This window comes from Misgurnus anguillicaudatus, chromosome 2, assembly GCF_027580225.2.
Source record: "Misgurnus anguillicaudatus chromosome 2, ASM2758022v2, whole genome shotgun sequence".
Taxonomy (NCBI): Eukaryota; Metazoa; Chordata; class Actinopteri; order Cypriniformes; family Cobitidae; genus Misgurnus; species Misgurnus anguillicaudatus.
In genome coordinates this window covers 22,231,686-22,252,757 of record NC_073338.2, presented here as the reverse complement: position 1 = coordinate 22,252,757, position 21,072 = coordinate 22,231,686, and the positions used below count along the sequence as shown (strand labels likewise).

At 37.7% G+C, this 21,072-nt stretch overlaps 1 protein-coding gene across 1 annotated transcript in view; it reads left to right on the top strand.

Annotated features, from left to right (window-relative positions):
* Nucleotides 1-482: 482 nt before the first annotated feature.
* Nucleotides 483-21,072, top strand: part of LOC129442096 (apical endosomal glycoprotein) — a 28,756-nt gene continuing 8,166 nt past the window's right edge. Inside the window, exons 1-30 of the mRNA XM_073858200.1 lie at nt 483-546; nt 654-781; nt 5,160-5,328; nt 5,452-5,571; nt 5,646-5,800; nt 6,468-6,563; nt 6,636-6,726; nt 6,807-6,920; nt 7,013-7,115; nt 8,389-8,539; nt 9,379-9,604; nt 10,053-10,179; nt 10,482-10,611; nt 11,202-11,280; nt 11,456-11,620; nt 11,771-11,896; nt 13,234-13,449; nt 14,170-14,293; nt 14,518-14,666; nt 15,941-16,034; nt 16,143-16,308; nt 16,815-17,024; nt 17,138-17,246; nt 17,329-17,451; nt 17,527-17,623; nt 19,824-19,980; nt 20,106-20,205; nt 20,369-20,512; nt 20,602-20,789; nt 20,891-21,053. Coding sequence (XP_073714301.1) covers nt 483-546; nt 654-781; nt 5,160-5,328; nt 5,452-5,571; nt 5,646-5,800; nt 6,468-6,563; nt 6,636-6,726; nt 6,807-6,920; nt 7,013-7,115; nt 8,389-8,539; nt 9,379-9,604; nt 10,053-10,179; nt 10,482-10,611; nt 11,202-11,280; nt 11,456-11,620; nt 11,771-11,896; nt 13,234-13,449; nt 14,170-14,293; nt 14,518-14,666; nt 15,941-16,034; nt 16,143-16,308; nt 16,815-17,024; nt 17,138-17,246; nt 17,329-17,451; nt 17,527-17,623; nt 19,824-19,980; nt 20,106-20,205; nt 20,369-20,512; nt 20,602-20,789; nt 20,891-21,053 — 4,084 coding nt within the window. The remainder of the gene's footprint in view (nt 547-653; nt 782-5,159; nt 5,329-5,451; nt 5,572-5,645; nt 5,801-6,467; nt 6,564-6,635; nt 6,727-6,806; nt 6,921-7,012; nt 7,116-8,388; nt 8,540-9,378; nt 9,605-10,052; nt 10,180-10,481; nt 10,612-11,201; nt 11,281-11,455; nt 11,621-11,770; nt 11,897-13,233; nt 13,450-14,169; nt 14,294-14,517; nt 14,667-15,940; nt 16,035-16,142; nt 16,309-16,814; nt 17,025-17,137; nt 17,247-17,328; nt 17,452-17,526; nt 17,624-19,823; nt 19,981-20,105; nt 20,206-20,368; nt 20,513-20,601; nt 20,790-20,890; nt 21,054-21,072) is intronic.

The window sequence follows — 21,072 nt, the reverse complement described above, 5'->3', positions numbered from 1 at the left end:
TCCATCAAAGACCGTTACGAAAATTCCGCTTCAACACCCTAATAATCTAATAATCTAAATCGTGCAAATTTCTTTTTTTCTCATGTAAAATGCAAAATGGACATAAATTACCCGTGATAACAGGCTAAAATGTCTAGGGTTCAATTCCGCTTTAAAGAAAATATCACCTGGCAGTGAACTTTATGCCTTATAATTTTGCAGGTATTATTTATGCTCTAACAGCAACATTACACAGTAACTAAAGTTTGAAAAATGGGATCAGGAGATATAGTAGCCCATTTAGTAGCCCATTGCCTAAATATAATTTGAAAAGATCTCTGTTTTTAAATAATTAGAATTATGTTACTTTCTTACATCAAGACCTCATATCGTACCTCAACCTTTTTAAGTGGCAGGGATCTTTTTTCTCTTTGCCAGGACACTACGTGGCCTTTTCTCCAATAAGCTGGCTAAAACAGTTTGCTCATATTCAAAGTGAGTTAATGCAGCCTAGCTCTCAAGGATGTTTAGAGTTCTGGTACTACATGAACATGTGGGCACATGTTGGTGAGTATCATTGAACATACAGTAATAATAACAAGCCCTAAACACACTTTTTAACTCTGTTTCCTACTAATAAAGGCAAATCACCATATTTTTATTACATTTTGCAGACAAGCTCAAACTTACAGTTTATGTGAATGAATCCGGCTCACTGCGCTCTCTGTGGACTCAAACCGGAGATCAAGGGAAGGTGTGGCATCAAGCCACTGTAGACTACACATCATCTGAACAACACCAGGTGAGACTGGAAATATGTCACCATTCTGTTATCTTTTCAATGTTCATGTCTTTTATGTAGTTCTGTTTCATGTTCCTGTCTTTTATTTTGAAAGTCTTTATTGTGATGGTTGTCTCTAGTTTCCCCATTCCCTGATGTATCATGTTCTGATTGGTTCCCTGTCCCTATAGACTGTTTCAGCAGTAACAACATAACTAAGTGGCTTTCGTGGTCCTTTTAAAGTAGTTTATTTATATAGCAAGCAAAATAAACAACACGTGGATTGCATAGGAACCCAAAACATTTGTTATTTTTTGACAAGGTATTTGTTTAAGAGTTCAGTTTCAGCAACTAGTCAGACCATTGAACAAACAGAAACCAGAAGTAAAGTTCAAACCAGACGCTTATCGCGTCACCGCACGTGCGCCCGATGAAATGGTCTATATATAGCCTCATGTTCCCTGCATTGTCCTTTGTTAAGCTTTGTTCTAATGTGATGTTTTTACTAGAGGTTTATGTCATGCATTATCTTCATCTCATAGCTTTTCTCTCGGTTGCACTGCTTCTAGTAGTGATATTTATGATAGAGCATTTATCCAATCATATTTCAGTCAGCGGCTGACCATCATGTGTTATCATGGGCAAAGAAATCTGCCTAGGCCTCAGTGGCGGAGCCAGAGGGGTGTCCAGGGTGGCACTGGACACCCTTGACATGTCACTGGCCACCCCGTGTGCCACCCCAAATTTAATGCGCTACTTTCACTTAATCGCTATGTTTATTTTCGACGTGCAGCAGCGCAGCACATTGTTAAAAACAAACACTATGAATATTAATTCCCTGCGGTCGCGGCGCAAACTCTTTATTTTTCGATCACTGCGCAAAGAGACTTGGATTACTTTGCTGATTTTGGACATGCAGATATGATTTATACATCATTTAAATTTTGTATGATTGTTAATTTGACTGGATTGCCACATTGAACTTGAAAGCGCGACGCATCCGATAATGCGCGTGCACAGCCAGAGCTTAAACGACTTCATGTTCGCGTCTTTTTTCCTTAAACGGACAAATGCTCATATGTCAAAATAGCTGTTTTGGTGATTTTCATACTAAACATTTGGTTACTGTACGTCTTAAACGAATAAACATTTTATTGCATTCGGTCTTATCCTAACGTGTTGAAATCTGCATTAAAGTTAATTAAATATCAAAAGAAAAAAGAAAACTTTTGCATCTTCTGTATCTTCGTAAATAAAGATTAATCCAAGCATCCTTTGTGTTGAGCACTGCTATTTGAAGTAAGTTTAAGGTTTATCATGGAGTTTAGATTTCCTGATCTTTTCTTTCATTAAAGGAATAGTTCACAAAATGAAAATTCTGTCATCATTTTTACATCCTTATGTTGTTCTAAACCTGTATAAATTTCTTTTTTCTGATGAACACAAAAGAAGATATTTTGATGGTATGCACACAGCTGTTAACCATTGACTTCCATAGTAGGAATAAAAACAACATGATGGGATTCAGTGGATTGTGTGCTTACCATCATTTATCAGAGTGTCTTCTTTTGTGTTTATTAAAATAAAATACAGGTTACGACCAACGTGGGGGTGGGTGAATGATGACAGAATTTTAATTTTTGGGTGAATCCCTTTAACAGACAGTAAATCAGATGTAAGAAATACAGTAGAAAAATTTAAAATTTACCCTTATTATGTTTACATATAATGCGATAAAAAGATTCATTTATGCTTTCTTGATACATGATTACACGTCATTTTCTTTTATGGACTATGAACCCCCTAAAGTACCTTTGGCCACCCCCTGGCCACCCCATTAAAACAATTCTAGTTCCGCCACTGCTAGGCCTTCAGGATTTTTAGTCCTGGCATCTTCAACTTAAGATCAATGGCAATTAATGCATTGCATTAACCAATCACATTTCAATTTGGCATCGCTGGAGCCAGCTCACTGGCCTACAATGATATCAGCGTTTTTGCATCATTTGATTGGATTGACACCCAGCAGTTTCAAACATACCGGAAAAGGTTCCCGCAAGCGTTCTCCAGCTTAACGCAGAGTCACTGAAGATATATAAAATTATACAACAGTTCTTTCTGGTTCTCGAATCTGATTGGCTAAGAGGCGTGCAATATTCTACTGATAACGGCACAGTAACCGCTTCACCTTTCGTATCATTCCGCCACCTAGTGAATGGAGGTCCTCTAAACAGGCTCATCTCTGAATGGAAAACTGCAGGCACACACGGACACACACAACTGCGCTGTTTTGAATCACTTTCCGTGTGTCTATGGGAGTTAATGGGAGTAATGTCTTGGTAAATCGTGTGGACGATTAACACTTGGAAAGAGGAATGTAAACACTCATTTTTTTCTGGAGATATATCTCTTATCAGAACGCGAAAACACAGTGGAACTGCAGGTAAGCACAGCAGCTTTTAAATGTGGACATTGATCATTTATTTAAACGCGACGTGACTATTAAAACATGTTATGAGATATCGCCACTGATATATTTATAAGCAGCATGCAAAACCATATCTCTGACACTTATAAAAAACAGTTTTATATAATAACCGAGTACTCGTATCGCGTTAAGATGAAATGGTAAACCAATAGTAACATTATAGAAGTATAGTTTTATTAACTTTTACCTCGCGCCAAAACAATAACAACACAAAAGACACTAAATATGAATAAGAAAACAAGTAATAGTTTCATCATGACACCAAATACTGCTGATTTGATCTAATTTTTAACCATCAGGCCAACATGAGAGCCAGGGTATCCCTGTCAGAGATGTAGCCCAGAGAGGGCGGTGGTCAGCGGGGCGAGTGAACACTGACGTCCGCTGACGTCTTTGGTTAAAGTCTCCATCCAAAATAATAAGCAAATTAGAATATTTAGATTTAAAATAGTCTATGTATGTTTCTATCGAATTAAACAGTTTCAAGTTATTTTTTTGCAGTATTAAATCCATAAATATAACGAAGGAAGAAGATATAATCATTTAAAGTAATTAATAGAAAAAGAAAGTGACCTTCAGGATCAGAGATTGTCTATATTATTTTTCACTTAAACTTGTGCTTTAAAGTTAAGACTCCTGCTGAAAGATTAGAACCATATGAAGAAAACAACTCATCACCCCATTGTGATTTCCAAAACTTAAAAATCACTTGAGTTTGCATAAGACTCTTTTATGAAACAAAAATCAGAGCTAAGAGATTTAGCATACAAAAAAATAGCCTTACGTGTGACATCATTACATAACCCTTGTGCGTTAATTGAGCAAACAAAAAGTTTAGGAAACATTACAACAATATAACACCATAACTGTAACAAGTCAGTCAGACCACAACATCCTGTAAATAAAAAATTACTTGAAAATAAACAAGTTTGGGATCAAATCGAGAGAGAGAAAACAATATTTTTTTAAATTATTCTTCCCTTTCATTTTTCTTTCTTTCCTTTTTTCCTTTCTAATAGACTATAAATCTTTCAATAAGCATTTTGAAAAATGAGAGCCGTAACTTTAGTCCGAAACCGTGATAAAAGCTGTAACCTATGTCAGAAACCTTGACAAAAAAAGGCAGAACAATACCACTAGCAACACGATCTAGGTCAAATTAATCAGCGACCTCCATGTCTTGCAAAAGAAGTTCTTTGCCATCAACATAAGCCTTTGGACCAACAAAGTAAGCATGGATCCCTTGCTGCCGGGCTCTCTCGACAAGTGGCCAAAGTTTGTTACGCAGCATGAGATCCTCGTGGGACAAGTCTTCTTACTCTTCCCAAACAGTGTACCACATCAAGTAGCTTGTGAGATTTACTAGCAAAAGCCGGAACAACAGCCTCGCATATATCCAGAACTTTCTGCCTGATGTTTTCTCCTGATTGTTCAGATAAACCGTGAAGGCGTAGATTCCATCTTCTTTTATATCTGGAGAGATCCTGTACTGTATTGTCCAATTCACAGATTCGTCTTTCAGCATTTGTCACCCGCTTATCAACTCGCTCCACATTCCTCTTTACATCTTTAATTTCTTCTGTCAGAAATTCGACTGAAACCTTTACCTCTTCGATACTGAGGATGTTGGCTCTTTCATTGATGGCAGACTTGAGTGATGTTATTATCATCATGGCTAATGGGGAATGCAGATCATAATCATAGTTTTTGCCTTTTTTGTGCACTGGTTCCTTTATCGGAGTTTCAGGCAGAGGAACAACTGAACCCGAGCACAAGTTTATTATTTGAAAATAATGCACATTTGCTTTGCAGGGTGCTGCATTACCACCCTGGGTGTGCATTATTTTCTAATAATACAACAGTCCGTCATCAATTATTCCTTACATAATTGACTTTCTTTACTGTTTGCAGATTGTGTTTGAAGTTTACCATCGAGCATCAGACACAGGATCTGTTGCTTTGGATGATATTTACATCAGGAAGGATACAAGCTGCTCTGCGCTCATCCCAACTACACCTGCACCCACAACCGAACCTACATCTCCTCCAGCCTCCTCCATGGACTGCAACTTTCAAGAGGGTAAGCACATCACATGAGTCTTTTTATGCTGCTGCAAATGACTTTATGTGAAATACTGTATTAACTTCTGCCATAATCTGATATTATAATGTGACTAAAATAATACAAGATGTCTGCTTGTAGGACTGTGTAACTGGGTTCAAGAGACAGAGGATGGTTTTGATTGGATCCGTCAGACGGGTGGACAGCTGAGTGATCCGTGGCTTGGACCTTTGTATGATCACACCTTAAAAAATGACAATGGTAAGACTCATTATTTTCTAGATAAGATCAATCACGATTTGGCATTTAGCACTTTTGTTTATTTCCTTTTGTAGGGTTTTATCTTATTGCAAATATGTCTGATAATAAAAGCGGTAAGGCTGCAGTTATTTCTGCTCCGCTGACGGTTTACAACGCTGATGACTGTGTGGGATTCTGGTACTACATGTTAGGACCAGCTGTTGGGGACTTAAATCTAATCTTTGAGAAGGTATATTCACAATGACACGTACCACATGAATAAAACATACAGTTTTTCTAAGAATACTTTCCAAGACTGTGGTATTTTAGATCAATTTGTTTGTATGTCTCCTGTAAAGAGCAAAGAGATTTCAAAGAGAATACATTTTTGTGTTTGCACTCTTTGAATGGGTGCATCTATGTGCGCTTTTGAGTGTGTGCGTCTGTGCTTATAGAAAACGGTCATTTTAGGACCTACTTGCACTTTGTTTAACATCATCAAAATGTTAACATGTGCAAGATTTACAAATGATAACCTTTTACAAATATACATTTTTTATACATTTGTGAATTAATTAATCCACAAATCATAAGCATCCCGAGCCGTGGAGTCTGGTCTGTACGAATCATGGATCAACTGCAATTCATTTAACCACTATATAACATACTGCATGTGACCCTGTCTGTGAAATTCAGTCTTATAATGTACATATGACATTAGGAGAATCAAAGTTGACATTGATTTCAATCTTTGATAAAACTTTACTCAGTCAATATTAAAGATATCAATGTTATATTTTCACAGAATAGACTTTACATTATGTAGGATGTAGAAACCAGTAAATCAAAAAAGGTTTTTACAGACCGGGTCAAATATGATTTCCCAGAAATAACAGCATTAGTTTTATCCATTTCAGGAAACAAGTGAAACTATTGCATGGACAAGACGAGGCACCCAGAACTCAGAGTGGTTGAATGCTCAAGTCTCCATAAGTGCTTCAGATATTCAGAGAGTAAGAGATGCCCCTTAAACATGTTTGAATAAATATTTATAGATCTACTGTACAAGTACTCATGTTTTACAGGTGAAGTTTTCAGTGAACAGTACCCTAGAAGGCAAAGGATTCATAGCTATTGATGACCTCAGAGTAACAACAGGGGCTTGTGAAGATCACAGTATGAAACACTCCTAGATGATGTCTTTTTTATGTTCAGATATTTTCAAAAGTTTTATAACTCTGATCTCTCTCTCAAAGACGCATGTGGGTTTGAATCTCCATCTCTATGTGGCTTTGAGTCTGATGGTTTTGGGTGGATTCATGTAGACGGCAGCAGTGGCCATACTGACCACACATACAGAACTGAACTTGGTGAGTCCTGAAAAGTTTTGCACCAAAAGCTTTTAGTGTTTACTATTTTGAATGTACCACAATATTTTACTGTTATTTATGCTATACTTCAGGCCATTCAATGGCTGTGCTTGGAGCTGAGCTTCAAAAACAAGAGGTCACAAAACTTTTGACACCAGAGTACAACCCATCTACAGAGTCTTGCTTGCAGTTCTGGTACGCTTTAATCTTTTGTATTTAATAAAATTCCAACTTTGCAGTAATTTTCTATTCCTGTATCATTAGGCAGAAATACACTCTAAAAAACGTAGGTTAAAATTAACTCAACTTGGGTTGTTTTGTAACCCAACATTGGGTTGTTTTGTAACCCAACATTGGGTTACTGTAAATATGTACCAACCCAACGCTGGGTTGATTTTTTTAACCCATCTGTTGGGTAGAAATAACTTTATGTTGGGTTGAAACAACCCAATGTTTAGTTAATGTGTTTAAAGCTGTACAAAATGTTTAAAAGTGCCCTGAAATTCAGCTGCAGTCAGCTCCTCTTTCTTTCTTTCTTTCTTTATGTCTGCATAGTAGCGGTTGAAAATTTTTTTTGCGTGTTGTGCCTTTATAGAGTACTGTAGGTAAATCCACACTGTTTGTGGAGTAAATGAAGACACTATATATTATAATAAGAGGTGCTCAAACTTTTCAATTTGGCACCCACCAAGACAGGTATAGCGTATAATCTATAAAAACTTTTTTTCTTGTCATGAATGTAGATTAATTGCAATACTTGTTATAATATGGATACGTAATACTTATGATCAAAATCATAATTGTTGATTATTTATGTTAACTCAATTTACTTCCAATTTTTTTAATGTTTTATAACTTTGAGGCAACTGCATGCCATATTCTTTATAAATATTCAAAAGAAACTGTTCCACTTGATTACTGCTTGTATAGTCTCCAAAGGTCAACACATTTTCCACATTAAAACTAATCAAAGCTAAAAAAAATCTAAAGTAATCATAACTGCTATATTTAAGGTAGACAATCAAGTACGGCTCCAGAAATGCGGCCATTAAGCAGTTTATGATTTATACGCACTGTAAATGTGCTGCTTGTACATCCAGTGTCCAAGCACAATAAACGCGTGGACTAATGAACAGCATTTTGTTTGTATATAATTTAAAGGCAAGTGAAGAAATACTGCGGATGAATTGGACCAGACTACAAGATAGTCCTAGTAAATTCCATTTTAACTATTTCTGAAGTGCTTCTTTAAAAAAAAAAACACACACACAGCTATTTCATATAACGCAGCAAAGTACCTCCTGCATAGAGTAAACAATTGATCGAGCAATCGATATAAAGCAACATTATCAAGGAACACGCCCTTTACATTATGTCGGAAAACAATAAATCTAAAAAATTACTTTAGCTGGATTTTCGAAGAATTGGTCACATATTTTCAGTATGACATTTTGAAGTTTGTTTTTAGGTACTGGCTGTCTGCAGGCTCAAGTGATTCACTTTCAGTACACATTCTTTTGAATGGGGAACTGGGACCAGAACTGTGGTATCTCTCTGGAGCACCATCTGATAGTTGGGAAATAGCTGAGGTCACCGTTTCATCTCCCTCTAAATTCAGGGTGGGTTTCCCTATTCTGCAATATTTTCTTTTAAGAGTCATAGAGGGATTTCATATTGATCATCTCCTTGTCTTTACAGTCACTATGTCACAATATTACAAAGAAAAGTTCTTCACCCAAAGTTCTGCTTTTTTATGTTCTCAATTGTGCAAGTTTATGATACAGTAACCACAATACACATTTTACTAAAAACTACTGTACAACTGCGGTCTCATAGACTGAAACGAAACTCGCTGGATACAGTACATCAGACAAAAAGATTCATGCCACATAAATTACATTTTAATCAAGAAATCTTTCCAGTTGTCCTTCTCAGACAGCCAAGCAGCTGTTGTATTTTGTCTTTGTAGGTCAATGGTAGCCGGTGAAAAAAGGCAGTCATTACCCACCAACAAAAAAATGGTCTACTACGTGTGACAACCAAAACAACCCCCCGCCGCACTTATGTCTTTCATTTTAAATGCAAGCAATAGTTTTATCATAGATCATGCAAAGAGGCGACAACTCAGCTTAAGTTCAGAAATCGAGAAATAGAGAGGTCATGCCACGCACACACACCTAATTCATATTTATACAGAGAGGGGATGCCATGCAAAAAAAAACTGATTAGAAAAGATATAATGCGCTTGTACATCAAACCCAACAGTAGAGGAGGCACGCTCACACCGACTTCAGGAAAGAGAGAGGACGCAGAAGCACTGATTACTCACTAGTTAATCCATGTGACAGCAAATACACTTGGGCCCATTAATATGGGCGATCTGCCCAAATGAAGTCAATGTGAGGGAAGAACTAAGCATGTTTTCATTTATTAACATATTTTTGCTTCACACATATAGGTGGCATTCAAAGCCGAGCTCAGTCCCAGGCTTGAGTCATTTGTTTTGTTGGATGATATCTCAGTTAAGTCTGGGGCTTGCTCTCCCACTGGATCCTGTGACTTTGAATCAGGGCAGTGTACATGGATGAATGTCGCTCGTGGAGTCTCAGATCAACATGACTGGATGCATGTAGATGGTCACTATGAAGGTCCTTTGGTCGATTACACAACTCATACTGCAGATGGTGAGAAGCACTAGACACAATAAATTAGACATATTTTTGCTACTTAACTATTTAAAACAAGTCCAATTAAAGGTATAGCGGAAGATTTTCTTTTACCAGGTGGATCCTCAAGACTGATTGGTCATCCCAGTTGTCAATCATTCTGATGATATGTTGACGTAAGGCCGTCGTACTCGTACGTGCTCGTCCCTAGGTTCGCTTTCTGCACATCCGCACTTTGAGGTGTATATGTGTGGTGGGCTACGGCTTCAGCCATTCATTGAAGCTCGCAGTCTCACCGTGTTTTTTTTAAATGTTACAAAAAGTGGAGGGGCGGTTCTTTTCAAAGATTCTGGAAAATCTTCCACTATACCTTTAAGTTGCAGCTAACAAGACACATGACAGTCAGACTCTACTTCAATAGGACAACATGTTATTGGTTGTGATGGTCTAATTGTTGTTCTCTCAGGAAAGTTTCTGTTGAGCTCATCTCAGAGGAACATGCATGGCCAAAACAGCCGATCCGTGATGATCTCAGAAAGGATCCTACAGAACACTGCCTCCTGTCTTGACTTCTGGTACCATATAAATGGAAGGTCAGAATCCCTAATTTTGTTTCTCCTAGCCTAGACCCTCTGTGTCATTACCCCCTTTCACACAGCTTAGTTTGGGTACTAATTTACCAAAAATGAGTACTCCAGAATAGTAGCTAGTTCAGCCACAGAAAATGATGGCCCCAATACTAAAATTGCAGTTCCTAAGGTGCGAACACGCTAAAAAGTGGAAGTCCCACAAATAGTTTGGGTACTATAAATAGGTTCCCATGGTGCGAAAGGCCAAATTGTTTGACTGTCAGATGAAAATAATGTAGTTTAATGGTAAACTTTTCTTTCGGCAGTGACCCTGGGACCTTAAGAGTGTTGTTAGATTCAGGTGCAACAGATCAGCAACAGCTATATGAAACACGGGTCACTGGGAACATTTGGAGAAATGCCTCTGTCAATGTGCCTGAGACCAAACATTTTCAGGTATGTCCACCAGTAGGGGTAACAATACATCGAAATGGATCAATAGAATACATTGATTTTATTTCTAACAATCCTTTATTTTCTCCTAAATTAACTTTATTTTGACACTCTCCACATCCTCATTCCTTGACGTAATGTCCATCTATGCATTTCCGCCAAAGCGGGCATTTTTTTCATCTGCTAGCGTCAGCAAGTGAATGCGATGAAGAAACAAAGACTTTGACTGTTGCCATCATAAGCTTGATTTTATGTGACATTTTGCCCCTTAAAAAAAGTGTATTTTAACTATTTTTGTTATAGTTTGTTCTTGTAAATGTTCCAATTGGGACAGAGATTGTAAAAATGTAACTGCTTAACTAGGCACGTAATATAAAAATATTGATGAATTAATCGGATCGAATCGTAATCGCAGTGAAGAAGTGTTTGCTGTATCGGCAAATATCGCATCACTTGCAGCGAAAATCGAGTTTGTATCGAATCGTAATGTACTGTCCGATTTACACCTCTATCTACCAGTATATTATAAAGTCATCATACCATTTTTGTATAGTGTTTACCAGATAATGTACATATTGTAAACCTTCATATAGATTCATATAGAGGCTCAAGCAGGCAAAGATGGATTTATTGCTGTTGATGACATAAGATTGACACAGGGGCCATGTAAAGGTAAAACATACCAACCATAGTGTGTATTTGTGTTACTCAAAATGCAGTGCTACAGTATTTCTACACATTTTCTGCATGAATGTTTTTGCTTAACTTAAAATTCTTTAGTTATTGATAATACAGTAAATGATGTTTGAAGGATGTGTACTATTACTGTACTCTGACATACATTCAGATATCACTGTGGAAAGTGGAGTGTTTGCTGGGTGCAATTTTGAGGCAGACACCTGTAATTGGACAGATATTAGTATTGGGCAGTTTGTTTGGACGCGGGACCAGAACGGTACAATTACGGCCAACACTGGCCCCTCGGTGGACCACACTACAGGCACAGAGCTGGGTAAAAACATATGGAGAACGTCTACAGTAATCCTTTTCATAGTTCTAGCATATCATGTAAAAACAGAATTTTACATTATGAGTCCTTAATGAGAGGATTTTGTGCTCTTCATCAATGCCATCCTAAAACTGGTTCTTCTACTACTGTTAGGATGGTACATGGCAGTAGAAGCCAGCCACGGTGACCACAACAGCTATGCTGCTCTACAAAGTCCTGTCATGAAAGAGGCCAGCAATGAGTGTTTGCTTGAGTTTTACTATCATATGTTTGGGGAGGGTAAGTCTTGGGCTATAGTATTTCTAGGCAAACTACCTTAAATCATTTCTACTACCAGTGTTTCCCATACATTTATTTGTAGTGGCTCGGCTTTAAATCAAAATTGACCACCATAAACAGGTTTTTGCACTGCACGTTTTTTACTACCTCTCTCTTACATGACACGTTCTTTATACATACCCATGGCATAAGTCATCACACTCCACTGTGACTCTGAAAAGCCTGTTTTCATGCGTCCGCCATGGGTGCTCGGCAAACATGACATCATGGCAGAGTGGGTGGTCGTACACCAAGGCATTTTTGCAGCTGGTGTATGTTTTTAGTTGTTTCCAGTGGAAGCGCTAGTCTGCCTCCGCCCTCCTACGTGCTTCCGCTTAATTTTAATTTCGCTTCAGTACTACGTCTAGGACTGCTGTGTAGAGTTTCGTTTTCTCCTGGAAAAATCTGCAGGTCCAATCAGCGAACAGAGGGGGGTGGTGTTGAGGTCGTGCGTCAGTTTGAGTTGTAGTTCAGTAATGGCAGCGGAGAAAGACGTGAGAAAAGCTATTCGGTCCATTGTTGCAAAACTGCCAAATATACAGCAGTTAAAGCCGGAGCAAGAACCAGGTTTGCCAAGTTTTGTTGGTCTGAGTATTCGGACTTGTTGTTTCCGGCCGGTTTCGGCACATGATATACGTCACGACCACACGTTAGCGATCGCATTTGGCAAATCCTGAGTGACTCTGGGCAGATCCAATAGTTTTAAACTTCAAAAGAGGACCCTCCTTAACAGAAGTAATGCTTTGCAATGGAGCGTGGCCAGACTCTCTGTACAAATTAAATTAATGTACGAGAGTCTGGTTGGACCAGGCTATGGAAGCGGTAAATTAAAAAAAAAAACGGCAGCACCTGGAAGGTTTTTCTGCATTCAGTGCTAATCGCCCAGAGTTAAATTTTTTTGGGTGAAACGCTCAACTCGTCAATGTCACTTTTTACGCAGCCATCCAATCACAGTGGAGGAGGGGCGGGACCAATACCATAACCAACTGGCGTATCGTACAACGACGATGATAAACAAAACAGAAGTGTCACAGCAACCACAAGGCCACAAAGTTTGCATGTGGCTTTGCATCTGAAAATTACAAACTTGACCGCATATTAGTTTCTATTATTCACACATCCTCCCTGATGTGTCAGTGGGAAACACTGCTACTGGAGTTTCTAACACACACACACACACACACACACACACACACACACACACACACACACACACACACACACACACACGTGTTACATTAATAATATATTTGAATATATAATAATAAATGTAAAATATAGATTTAATGTTTTGTCAGGCATTGGGGAACTGAAAGTGTTTCTCCAAGAGGGCTCGAGGAGAACGCCCTTGTGGTTTATGTCTGGTAACCAGAGAGATGAGTGGCATCGGGCAGAATTAGGTGTGGGTCGCACCCATCAAGTTTTTACTCTGCTTTTTGAGGCTACCAGGACCTACAGTGAGCTTGGGGATATTGCCATAGATGACATTGCTTTCTTGAACTGCAATCTGCCAGGTACAACTGTTACAAGCATACAGTATGTTACAAAATATACTAATTTATTTATTTCTCACGAAAAGGTATGAGAATTTTTCAGTTTCAGTGTCATTCAAAGTCATTCAGCAACTTATTCCTTAATTTTATAAAACCCCACACAAAACTCACTATAACAAACTACATATAAAAAGTGCCTGTCAGGTAAACAACATGGTCAATAACTATACAGTAACAGTTTATTTTATTTTAGGCTAAGTGAAAAGTCTAATGATTTACTGAAATGTCATGCTATCCAATAAAAAGTCTCTGCTTCTGGAACATTACTACACTGGTTACACGGTATGTTTTGCAGTGTAGATTCAATAGCAAAATACTTCACCAAAAAACACCAAAACATTACATTTATATTTTCTATGATGACACAATAAAAAGATGTCAGGGCAGCTTTCTCTAAAGTGGATGTGGTTTTAGCGCGACACGGCGCAGCATTTGAGAGTAGGGAATCCTGCCTAATTTTCCAAGATCTTGATAACTTATTTTACTTACTTGCCTATTTTGAATCATTCAAATTTGTCTGAGTGGTTAACACATTTTTCTTTGTTGTGAAAAACTGAGAATACATTAAATATCGTCTTTACTTTGGATATGGTATGTAGTGGGCCAAGGGATCTGCCTACCATTAATCTATTTCCCAAATATCTCCAAATATCTTATTAGTTGTTTTCTCTCATCTGCCAGGGCCGCAGGAATCTTGTAAAGATGACATGTTCTCGTGTTCTAACCGTGTGTGTGTGGAGTCAAACAAAGTGTGTGACTACAGTGATGACTGTGGTGATGGCACAGATGAAAAGCTTTGTGATGTGACTAGGTTTATATCATCAGCCAAGATAAAACATGATGCTTTAAACTATTCAATGGATGCTGCTGACCAGAGAACTTAAAGTATATTATGTGAACTATTAAAAACAGTGATCAGTTAGGGTTTGTAAATTTAAGGTTGATGCAATAGCATATGGCAAGAATGCACTGTGAACTCTAAAATCTATAGTTGTAGAAATATGTCTTGTGTTTTATGTGGCCAGATGTAAAGGGTTATAAGCAACGCTGCAGTTTTGAGCAGGGCATGTGCTCATGGGAAAACAGTGATTTGGGAGCTGGCTGGATTTTGCTAAATGGAGAACAGGCCTGGCCTAAGAATGGACCTCCAAGAGACCACACCCGCAACACTGCAGCAGGTACAGTAAGGCCAGTTACATACCACACACAAAAGCAGTAAGCTTTTAAGGCCTTAAATCAATAAGTAGTTTTAAGAAATTGAGAATTGTCACAAATTTAATGATCATTAAAAAAAAGAGCTCTTTGTTCTTTTATGTAGTTCAGTGTCTGTATGTACAGCACCATGGTCCTGGAGGAAACTTTGTCCCAATATTATGAGTACTGCGCTGCTATATATGATTAAAATGACAATAAAGTTTCTTAACTCTTGAGACAACATATACACCCAAATGGTATTAAATATAAAATGTCATTATTTAACTACTTTTTATCTGGACCTAGATGTAAGACCTATTAAACTACATTTTTATTTAAAGAGCCAATATTATGGCCATTTTTTACAAAATGTAATACAAGTTTTAGGTGGGTCTAGAATGTGTCTGTAAAGTTTCAGCATAAAATACCCCACAGATTTGTTATAGCATGTCAAAAATTCTCCTATTTGGGCGGGACCAAAAAGGTGCTGTTTTCATGTGTGTACCTTTTAAATGCAAATGAGCTACTGCTTTCGGTTAAAAAACAGATCTGATTCCTGTGAATACAGTCTGGGACAATGGTATCTTTAGCTGCATTTATGTTAAAACGTTCTAACAAACACATTTATAAAAGCTTTTGGGTAAAATTAACCAGTCAGTTAGTGGAAGTGGGCATGGCTTTGTTAGTGTGACATCACAAAAACAAGATAAACAAAACAGCTTGTCTAATGACCACTCTTGTTTAATAGGGATTAAAAAGGAAGAGTGGGTGGATTGTTTTTATTGTAGGGTGGTTGTGTTCACACACTGCCAACATACATTTATGCACCTTTTGCATTATATTTTGCAATATATCTGAAGGTCTTTTGAGGGTATTTTTTTACAAGTCCAATATATTTCTTTCTTCAAACTGCATTTTAACAGTTGGCTTCATTATTTTTTGATGCCTTATGCTTCATACTTGTCTATGCACAGCCTGATTTTGCAGAATAAATCATGTTCAACATTTATTGTTGGTCAGAACAATCCTGTCCAAACAAATCTAACCCAATCCGTAAAGCAACTTTTAAACAAAGAGAAATTATAAGCTGATAAGAAAGTGAATATTTACTAACCCTGCCTAGTCCTTACATCAACACTAAACCTAACTCTAAAATCTGATTGGCAGTCAGAAATGTTGCTCTATAACCACAAAACGTGTTGTGTAAAAACATAGATTTGTAAAATCAGGTTCACCATGTGATGAAAATTTGTTATAGGTCATTTTATTACACCTGCACATAAGCTGAGTGATGTTCAAACAGCAGAAATCATCTCCAGCACCCTGCTACCCAGCTCGGATTGCACCATGAGGTTTTACACATGAGATGCTCAGCCTCTATTATATGTACTGATGAACACTAAAAGAATGAAAACTACACTTTTATCATTTAAAAGTTGTGCTGTGTTTATGCAGATGAGGTTTTACCACTATTGTCAAGATAACAGCACCTCGGCCAAGCTAAATGTTAGACTAAGGACACTTCGCAATGGAGATGATGACATCATACTTTGGGAAAATGCAGTGACACAAAGCATCCGCTGGCACAGAGTCGAGGTCACCTTTACCTCCAGGGTTAAGAGTAAGGTTAGATTGACACATATCATATTTTACACCTATACATCTCTTATTGTAAAATGTAATGAGTGCAAAGTACACTGTGAAGCATAATAAATAAATCAATATTTACAATCTAAAGATGGCTAGGTTATTTTTGACCCATAATGGGTAAATATTGGACGGAACACACTGCTGGGTTGGAGTTGACCCAATTCTGGGTTGTTTTAAACCAAATGTTGGGTTATTATTACTCCATGGTTGCATAACATCATCCCAACATTGGGTCATTTTTTACCCAGCATGTGTTCTGTTCAATCATCATTGTACAGCAAGTAATTGAATATCGATATCTGCACATAAATGTTGTGCCGGTGTATCCCTAATATTTACAGTATCCTAAGTGCAAGAAAAAAATAATTCTCTGAAAAGTCTTAATATGTTTTGAATTTTTGCTTCTTTTTATGAGGATTTTTGTTGTCTTTACTAAAAAGCAATACACAATTACAGACCCAAATCACGTTTTTTTTTTTCAGATTGTATTCCAGTATGTAGGCAACGGTGAGACTCATTTAGGACAAACAGCAGTGGATGACATTTCCTTTTCTATGACATGTGCTCACGATCCTGACAACACTGAGCTCCCAGACACATCCGAACCAACCACAACACCTAAAACAACTACACCAACAACGTCAATAACCTCTGCAGCTCCTTCAACTTCCCCAACAGTCAACCCTTGTAAGGTAAGAACATTGAAATCTGTATAACACAACGGTAAAGTGTGCCTTATCAGTTTTTGACAGAAACATTGCAAAAGGCTTTTTGTTAAGCTATTGTTATTGTTTATCAAATTCAGGAGGATGAGTTTCACTGCTGGCGGTCAGATGGTATAAAATGCATCGCAGCCACTGCCCAATGTAACTATGTGTTAGACTGCCCTCTAGGGGAAGATGAAGACACCTGCGGTGAGTCATTTATCTTCTTGAAATCTACTTTGCGATGAATACACTTAGACGTATGTTTTAATTTTTTTTTTTTATTCTCTAGGTCCATGTAATTTTGAGAATGGACAGTGCCAATGGATTGATGTAAGTGTTGGTCCGAACAGATGGAACAGAGTAAAGGTCACTAACAACACAGACCCGAAAACTGACCACACCACTGGAAAAGGTAATGCTGTGCTACACCAAGACATAAACAACATAACATAAATTATGCACATTGTAACTCATTATGTCTTTTCAGGCCACTACACGCAGCCAAATTTCTTGGAGCAGTCTAACAATGAGGCTTTGTACCAAAGCCCATCCCTGCCCATTAGCTCTGCATACTGCCAGCTTCTGTGAGTTCATTCATAATTGTGTTATTACAGATTGGTAAGACAAGACAAACTGAAATGTCAACGGTTTCGTACTCCATTACCAATACCAGTGGCGGCCTGTGACTTCGTTTTTCGAGGGCGCTCGATGCGAAGTTCGTCAAAACATGTATGTAGCCCGTCATGTGTTTGGTTCCTTTTTTCAAAATAGTGTTCTGCGCATCAAGAGATCCTGTGTCTTTTCAAAATAAGTGCCTGCTGCAGATGTGTCTAAGGGGTTTATGATAAAAAAGACGCTCGCGTTTGCCAGATACTCGCATAATCTAATGTGTAATCAGAATTTAGTGTTAAGTTAATGTCTTGTGAGTATTTTGTAAACAAGAGCGACTCTTTTATCATAAACCTTTTCAATACGTGTGCAGCAGGCATGCATTTTGACATGATGCACATGGTTCACATGACGCAACGAACACATATTTGGAATTCACACCCCTCAGAAGAGAAGTCACTGGCCGGCACTGCACAGCCCACTACAGTATATCCACAAGACATTCAGTGGTACCTAAATATTTTACAAAATAAAAAATTGAGGAGTTCAGATGCAAAACCATCTAAGTGCGTCCGTTTTTATCAGGCTCTTATGTTTAAATTCACTAATTTCACTTTTATGGCAATGAAAGGTTATTATTCATTCACAAATGTCTCTTAAAGGAATATTCCATTTTCTTAAAAGAAAAATCCAGATAATTTACTCACCACCATGTCATCCAAAATGTTGATTTTTTTCTTTGTTCAGTCGAGAAGAAATTATGTTTTTTGAGGAAAACATTGCATTTTTCTCATTTTAATGGACTTTAATAGAGCCCAACATTTAATACTTAACTCAACACTTAACAGTTTTTTTCAACGGAGTTTCAACTGACTATAAACGATCCCAAACGAGGCATAAGGGTCTTATCTAGCCAAACGATTGTCATTTTTGACAAGAAAAATAAAAAATATCCACTTTAAAAAGCACAACTTCTCGTCTAAATCCGGTCGTGATGCGCCAGCGTGACCTTACGCAATACATCATGACGTCAAGAGGTCACAGAGGACGTACGCGAAGAGGACCGTTCCTATGTTGTTGTATGTCAACTGATTCTAATTAATGTCTTTGTGTCAGTTTATTGTTTACAATGGTCCGCAAATTTGCGTTTTATATATGTAACACGTGACCTCCCTACGTCACTACGCATTTACGTTAGGTCCCGCTGGACCGGACCTAGACGAAAAGTTGTGGTTTAAAAGAGCATATTTTTTATTTTTCTTGTCAAAAATGACAATCGTTTTGCTAGATAAGACCCTTATGCCTCTTTGGGATCGTTTATAGACCTTTGAAACTCCATTGAAAAAAATTGTTAAGTGTTGAGTTAAGTATTAAATGTTGGGCTCTATTAAAGTCCATTAAAATGAGAAAAATCCTGCAATGTTTTCCTCAAAAAGCATAATTTCTTCTCGACTGAACAAAGAAAGACATCAACATTTTGGATGACATGGTGGTGAGTAAATTATCTGGATTTTTCTTTTAAGAAAATGGAATATTCCTTTAAGTGAATTAATTGATAATTACCTAATTTGATCGTCTTTTGATGCAAAACCCTCTAAGTACATGCAAGCTTTTTTTGGCAAAAAACAGCACTTCTAAAAAAAATCAATTTCTTTAGACAAGACATAGTAAACAGTTGCAAAATCACTGAAGATGCAACTAGAAACATTGCAAATAATTAAGGTCAGAATGTAAAAATGAAGAATCAACGCAGTGTTTAGCGGATTCTGCCAACAAAGCAGCAGTATTTCTGAATGACCTGATGTCGGGTTTAAGCGGATTTGAAACAGAGGTATTTAATGAACACATGCTAGAGAGAGCATCTGGTTAATAAAATAATATTTTTTTTATCTGAGGTGTTATTTATTGGCTTTTGCATCTGAGCTTATATCTCAAATTATTATTTTGTATCCCAACTTAGAAGCAAGTAGCCACGGTATATAATCTCCTAACTGCATCTAATCATTTGCTCTTATTTTGCCTTATTTATTCAGGAAGTTGGAAAAACAATGGTGGCATGATTTCTGATTTCGCAAGCAAAATATAGCTCTTGTGAAACACAGACTTACTATTACTCAACCGTTTCATGTGCCTTACACCTAATTATCCTCCCTTGTTTGCTCTCTTGTGCAATAGCTTTCACTTCTACATGGGTGGACAAGGTTCAGGCAATCTCAGCGTGCTTTTTCAGACTGAAGATGACAAGAAGCTGCTCTGGACAAAATCGAGGAGCAGTTTAACTAAGTGGGTCCCAGAGCTCTTACCATTGGGTAAACACAATCAGCCTTACAGGGTATGTCAGCACAGATGCATATAAGAAACAAAGCATTTACTGTGTGTGCGCACAAACTGCATTTAATTTGAATAGGATGCTGCAGATTTATTCAAACAATACATTTTCCCTGTGTTTCATATCAGATCATCTTTAGTAGCCAGACCTCATCTCTACCTTATACCCAGACGTTTGCATTAGATGACATCTCCTTCCAAAACTGTGAAAAGGACTACCAAGCACCAGGTAGAAAAGATGCTGGAAAAGTCGGCCACAAAAATCTGTTTCCCTAACTATGAGTTATGATAGTGAAGTGGAATATAGTGACTTTCTTCATATATTTTTGGAAAACTTTGTTAAAAGCCTGGAATAAATTAAGAGATATTTTCTCATGTCTTCTGTTCTCTAGACTTTATCTTGGCCACGTGTTCCTTTGAAAAGGACTTATGTGGTTGGATTCAGGGAGCCGCAGATGAGATAGACTGGGAGAGATGGAGCGGATCTACAGAGTCCTCAAAAACAGGTCCCTTGGGAGACCACACCAGTGGAAATGGTGAATGAATAATAATTTTCAGTACCAATGTCAGCTCAATCATAACATGCGTCTTTATTTTATGTCTGTCATGGTGTATGTTGTTACAGGGTATTATCTGTACATCACAAGCTCAATTCACAACAGAACAGGGGACACAGCTCAGTTGAAGTCTCCTCTTTCTCCCCCAAGTGGACCTGATGGGTACTGCTTCACATTCTGGTATCACATGTTTGGAGTGCATGCGGGCTCACTTAAAGTGTCAACATATGACATTTCATCCAACCACAAAACGCTGGTAAGACAAATCATTTAATCTTTGGTTTCATACCATATATACGGTACATCATCATGTTTTTACTGCCTTTAAACATGTTTTAACCGTGTCTAAACTTGTAGATTTGGCAGAGGCAGGGGTCTCAGGGGAATGAATGGCATATGGCCCAGAGTCACGTGAAACTACAGGAAGTTTATCAGCTATTCATTGAAGCTTCAGTTGGATTTTCTGGGCACATTGCTATAGATGATTTATTAGTTACTAAAGGTGCCTGTGCTTCCACAGGTAATCAATTACACAGCTT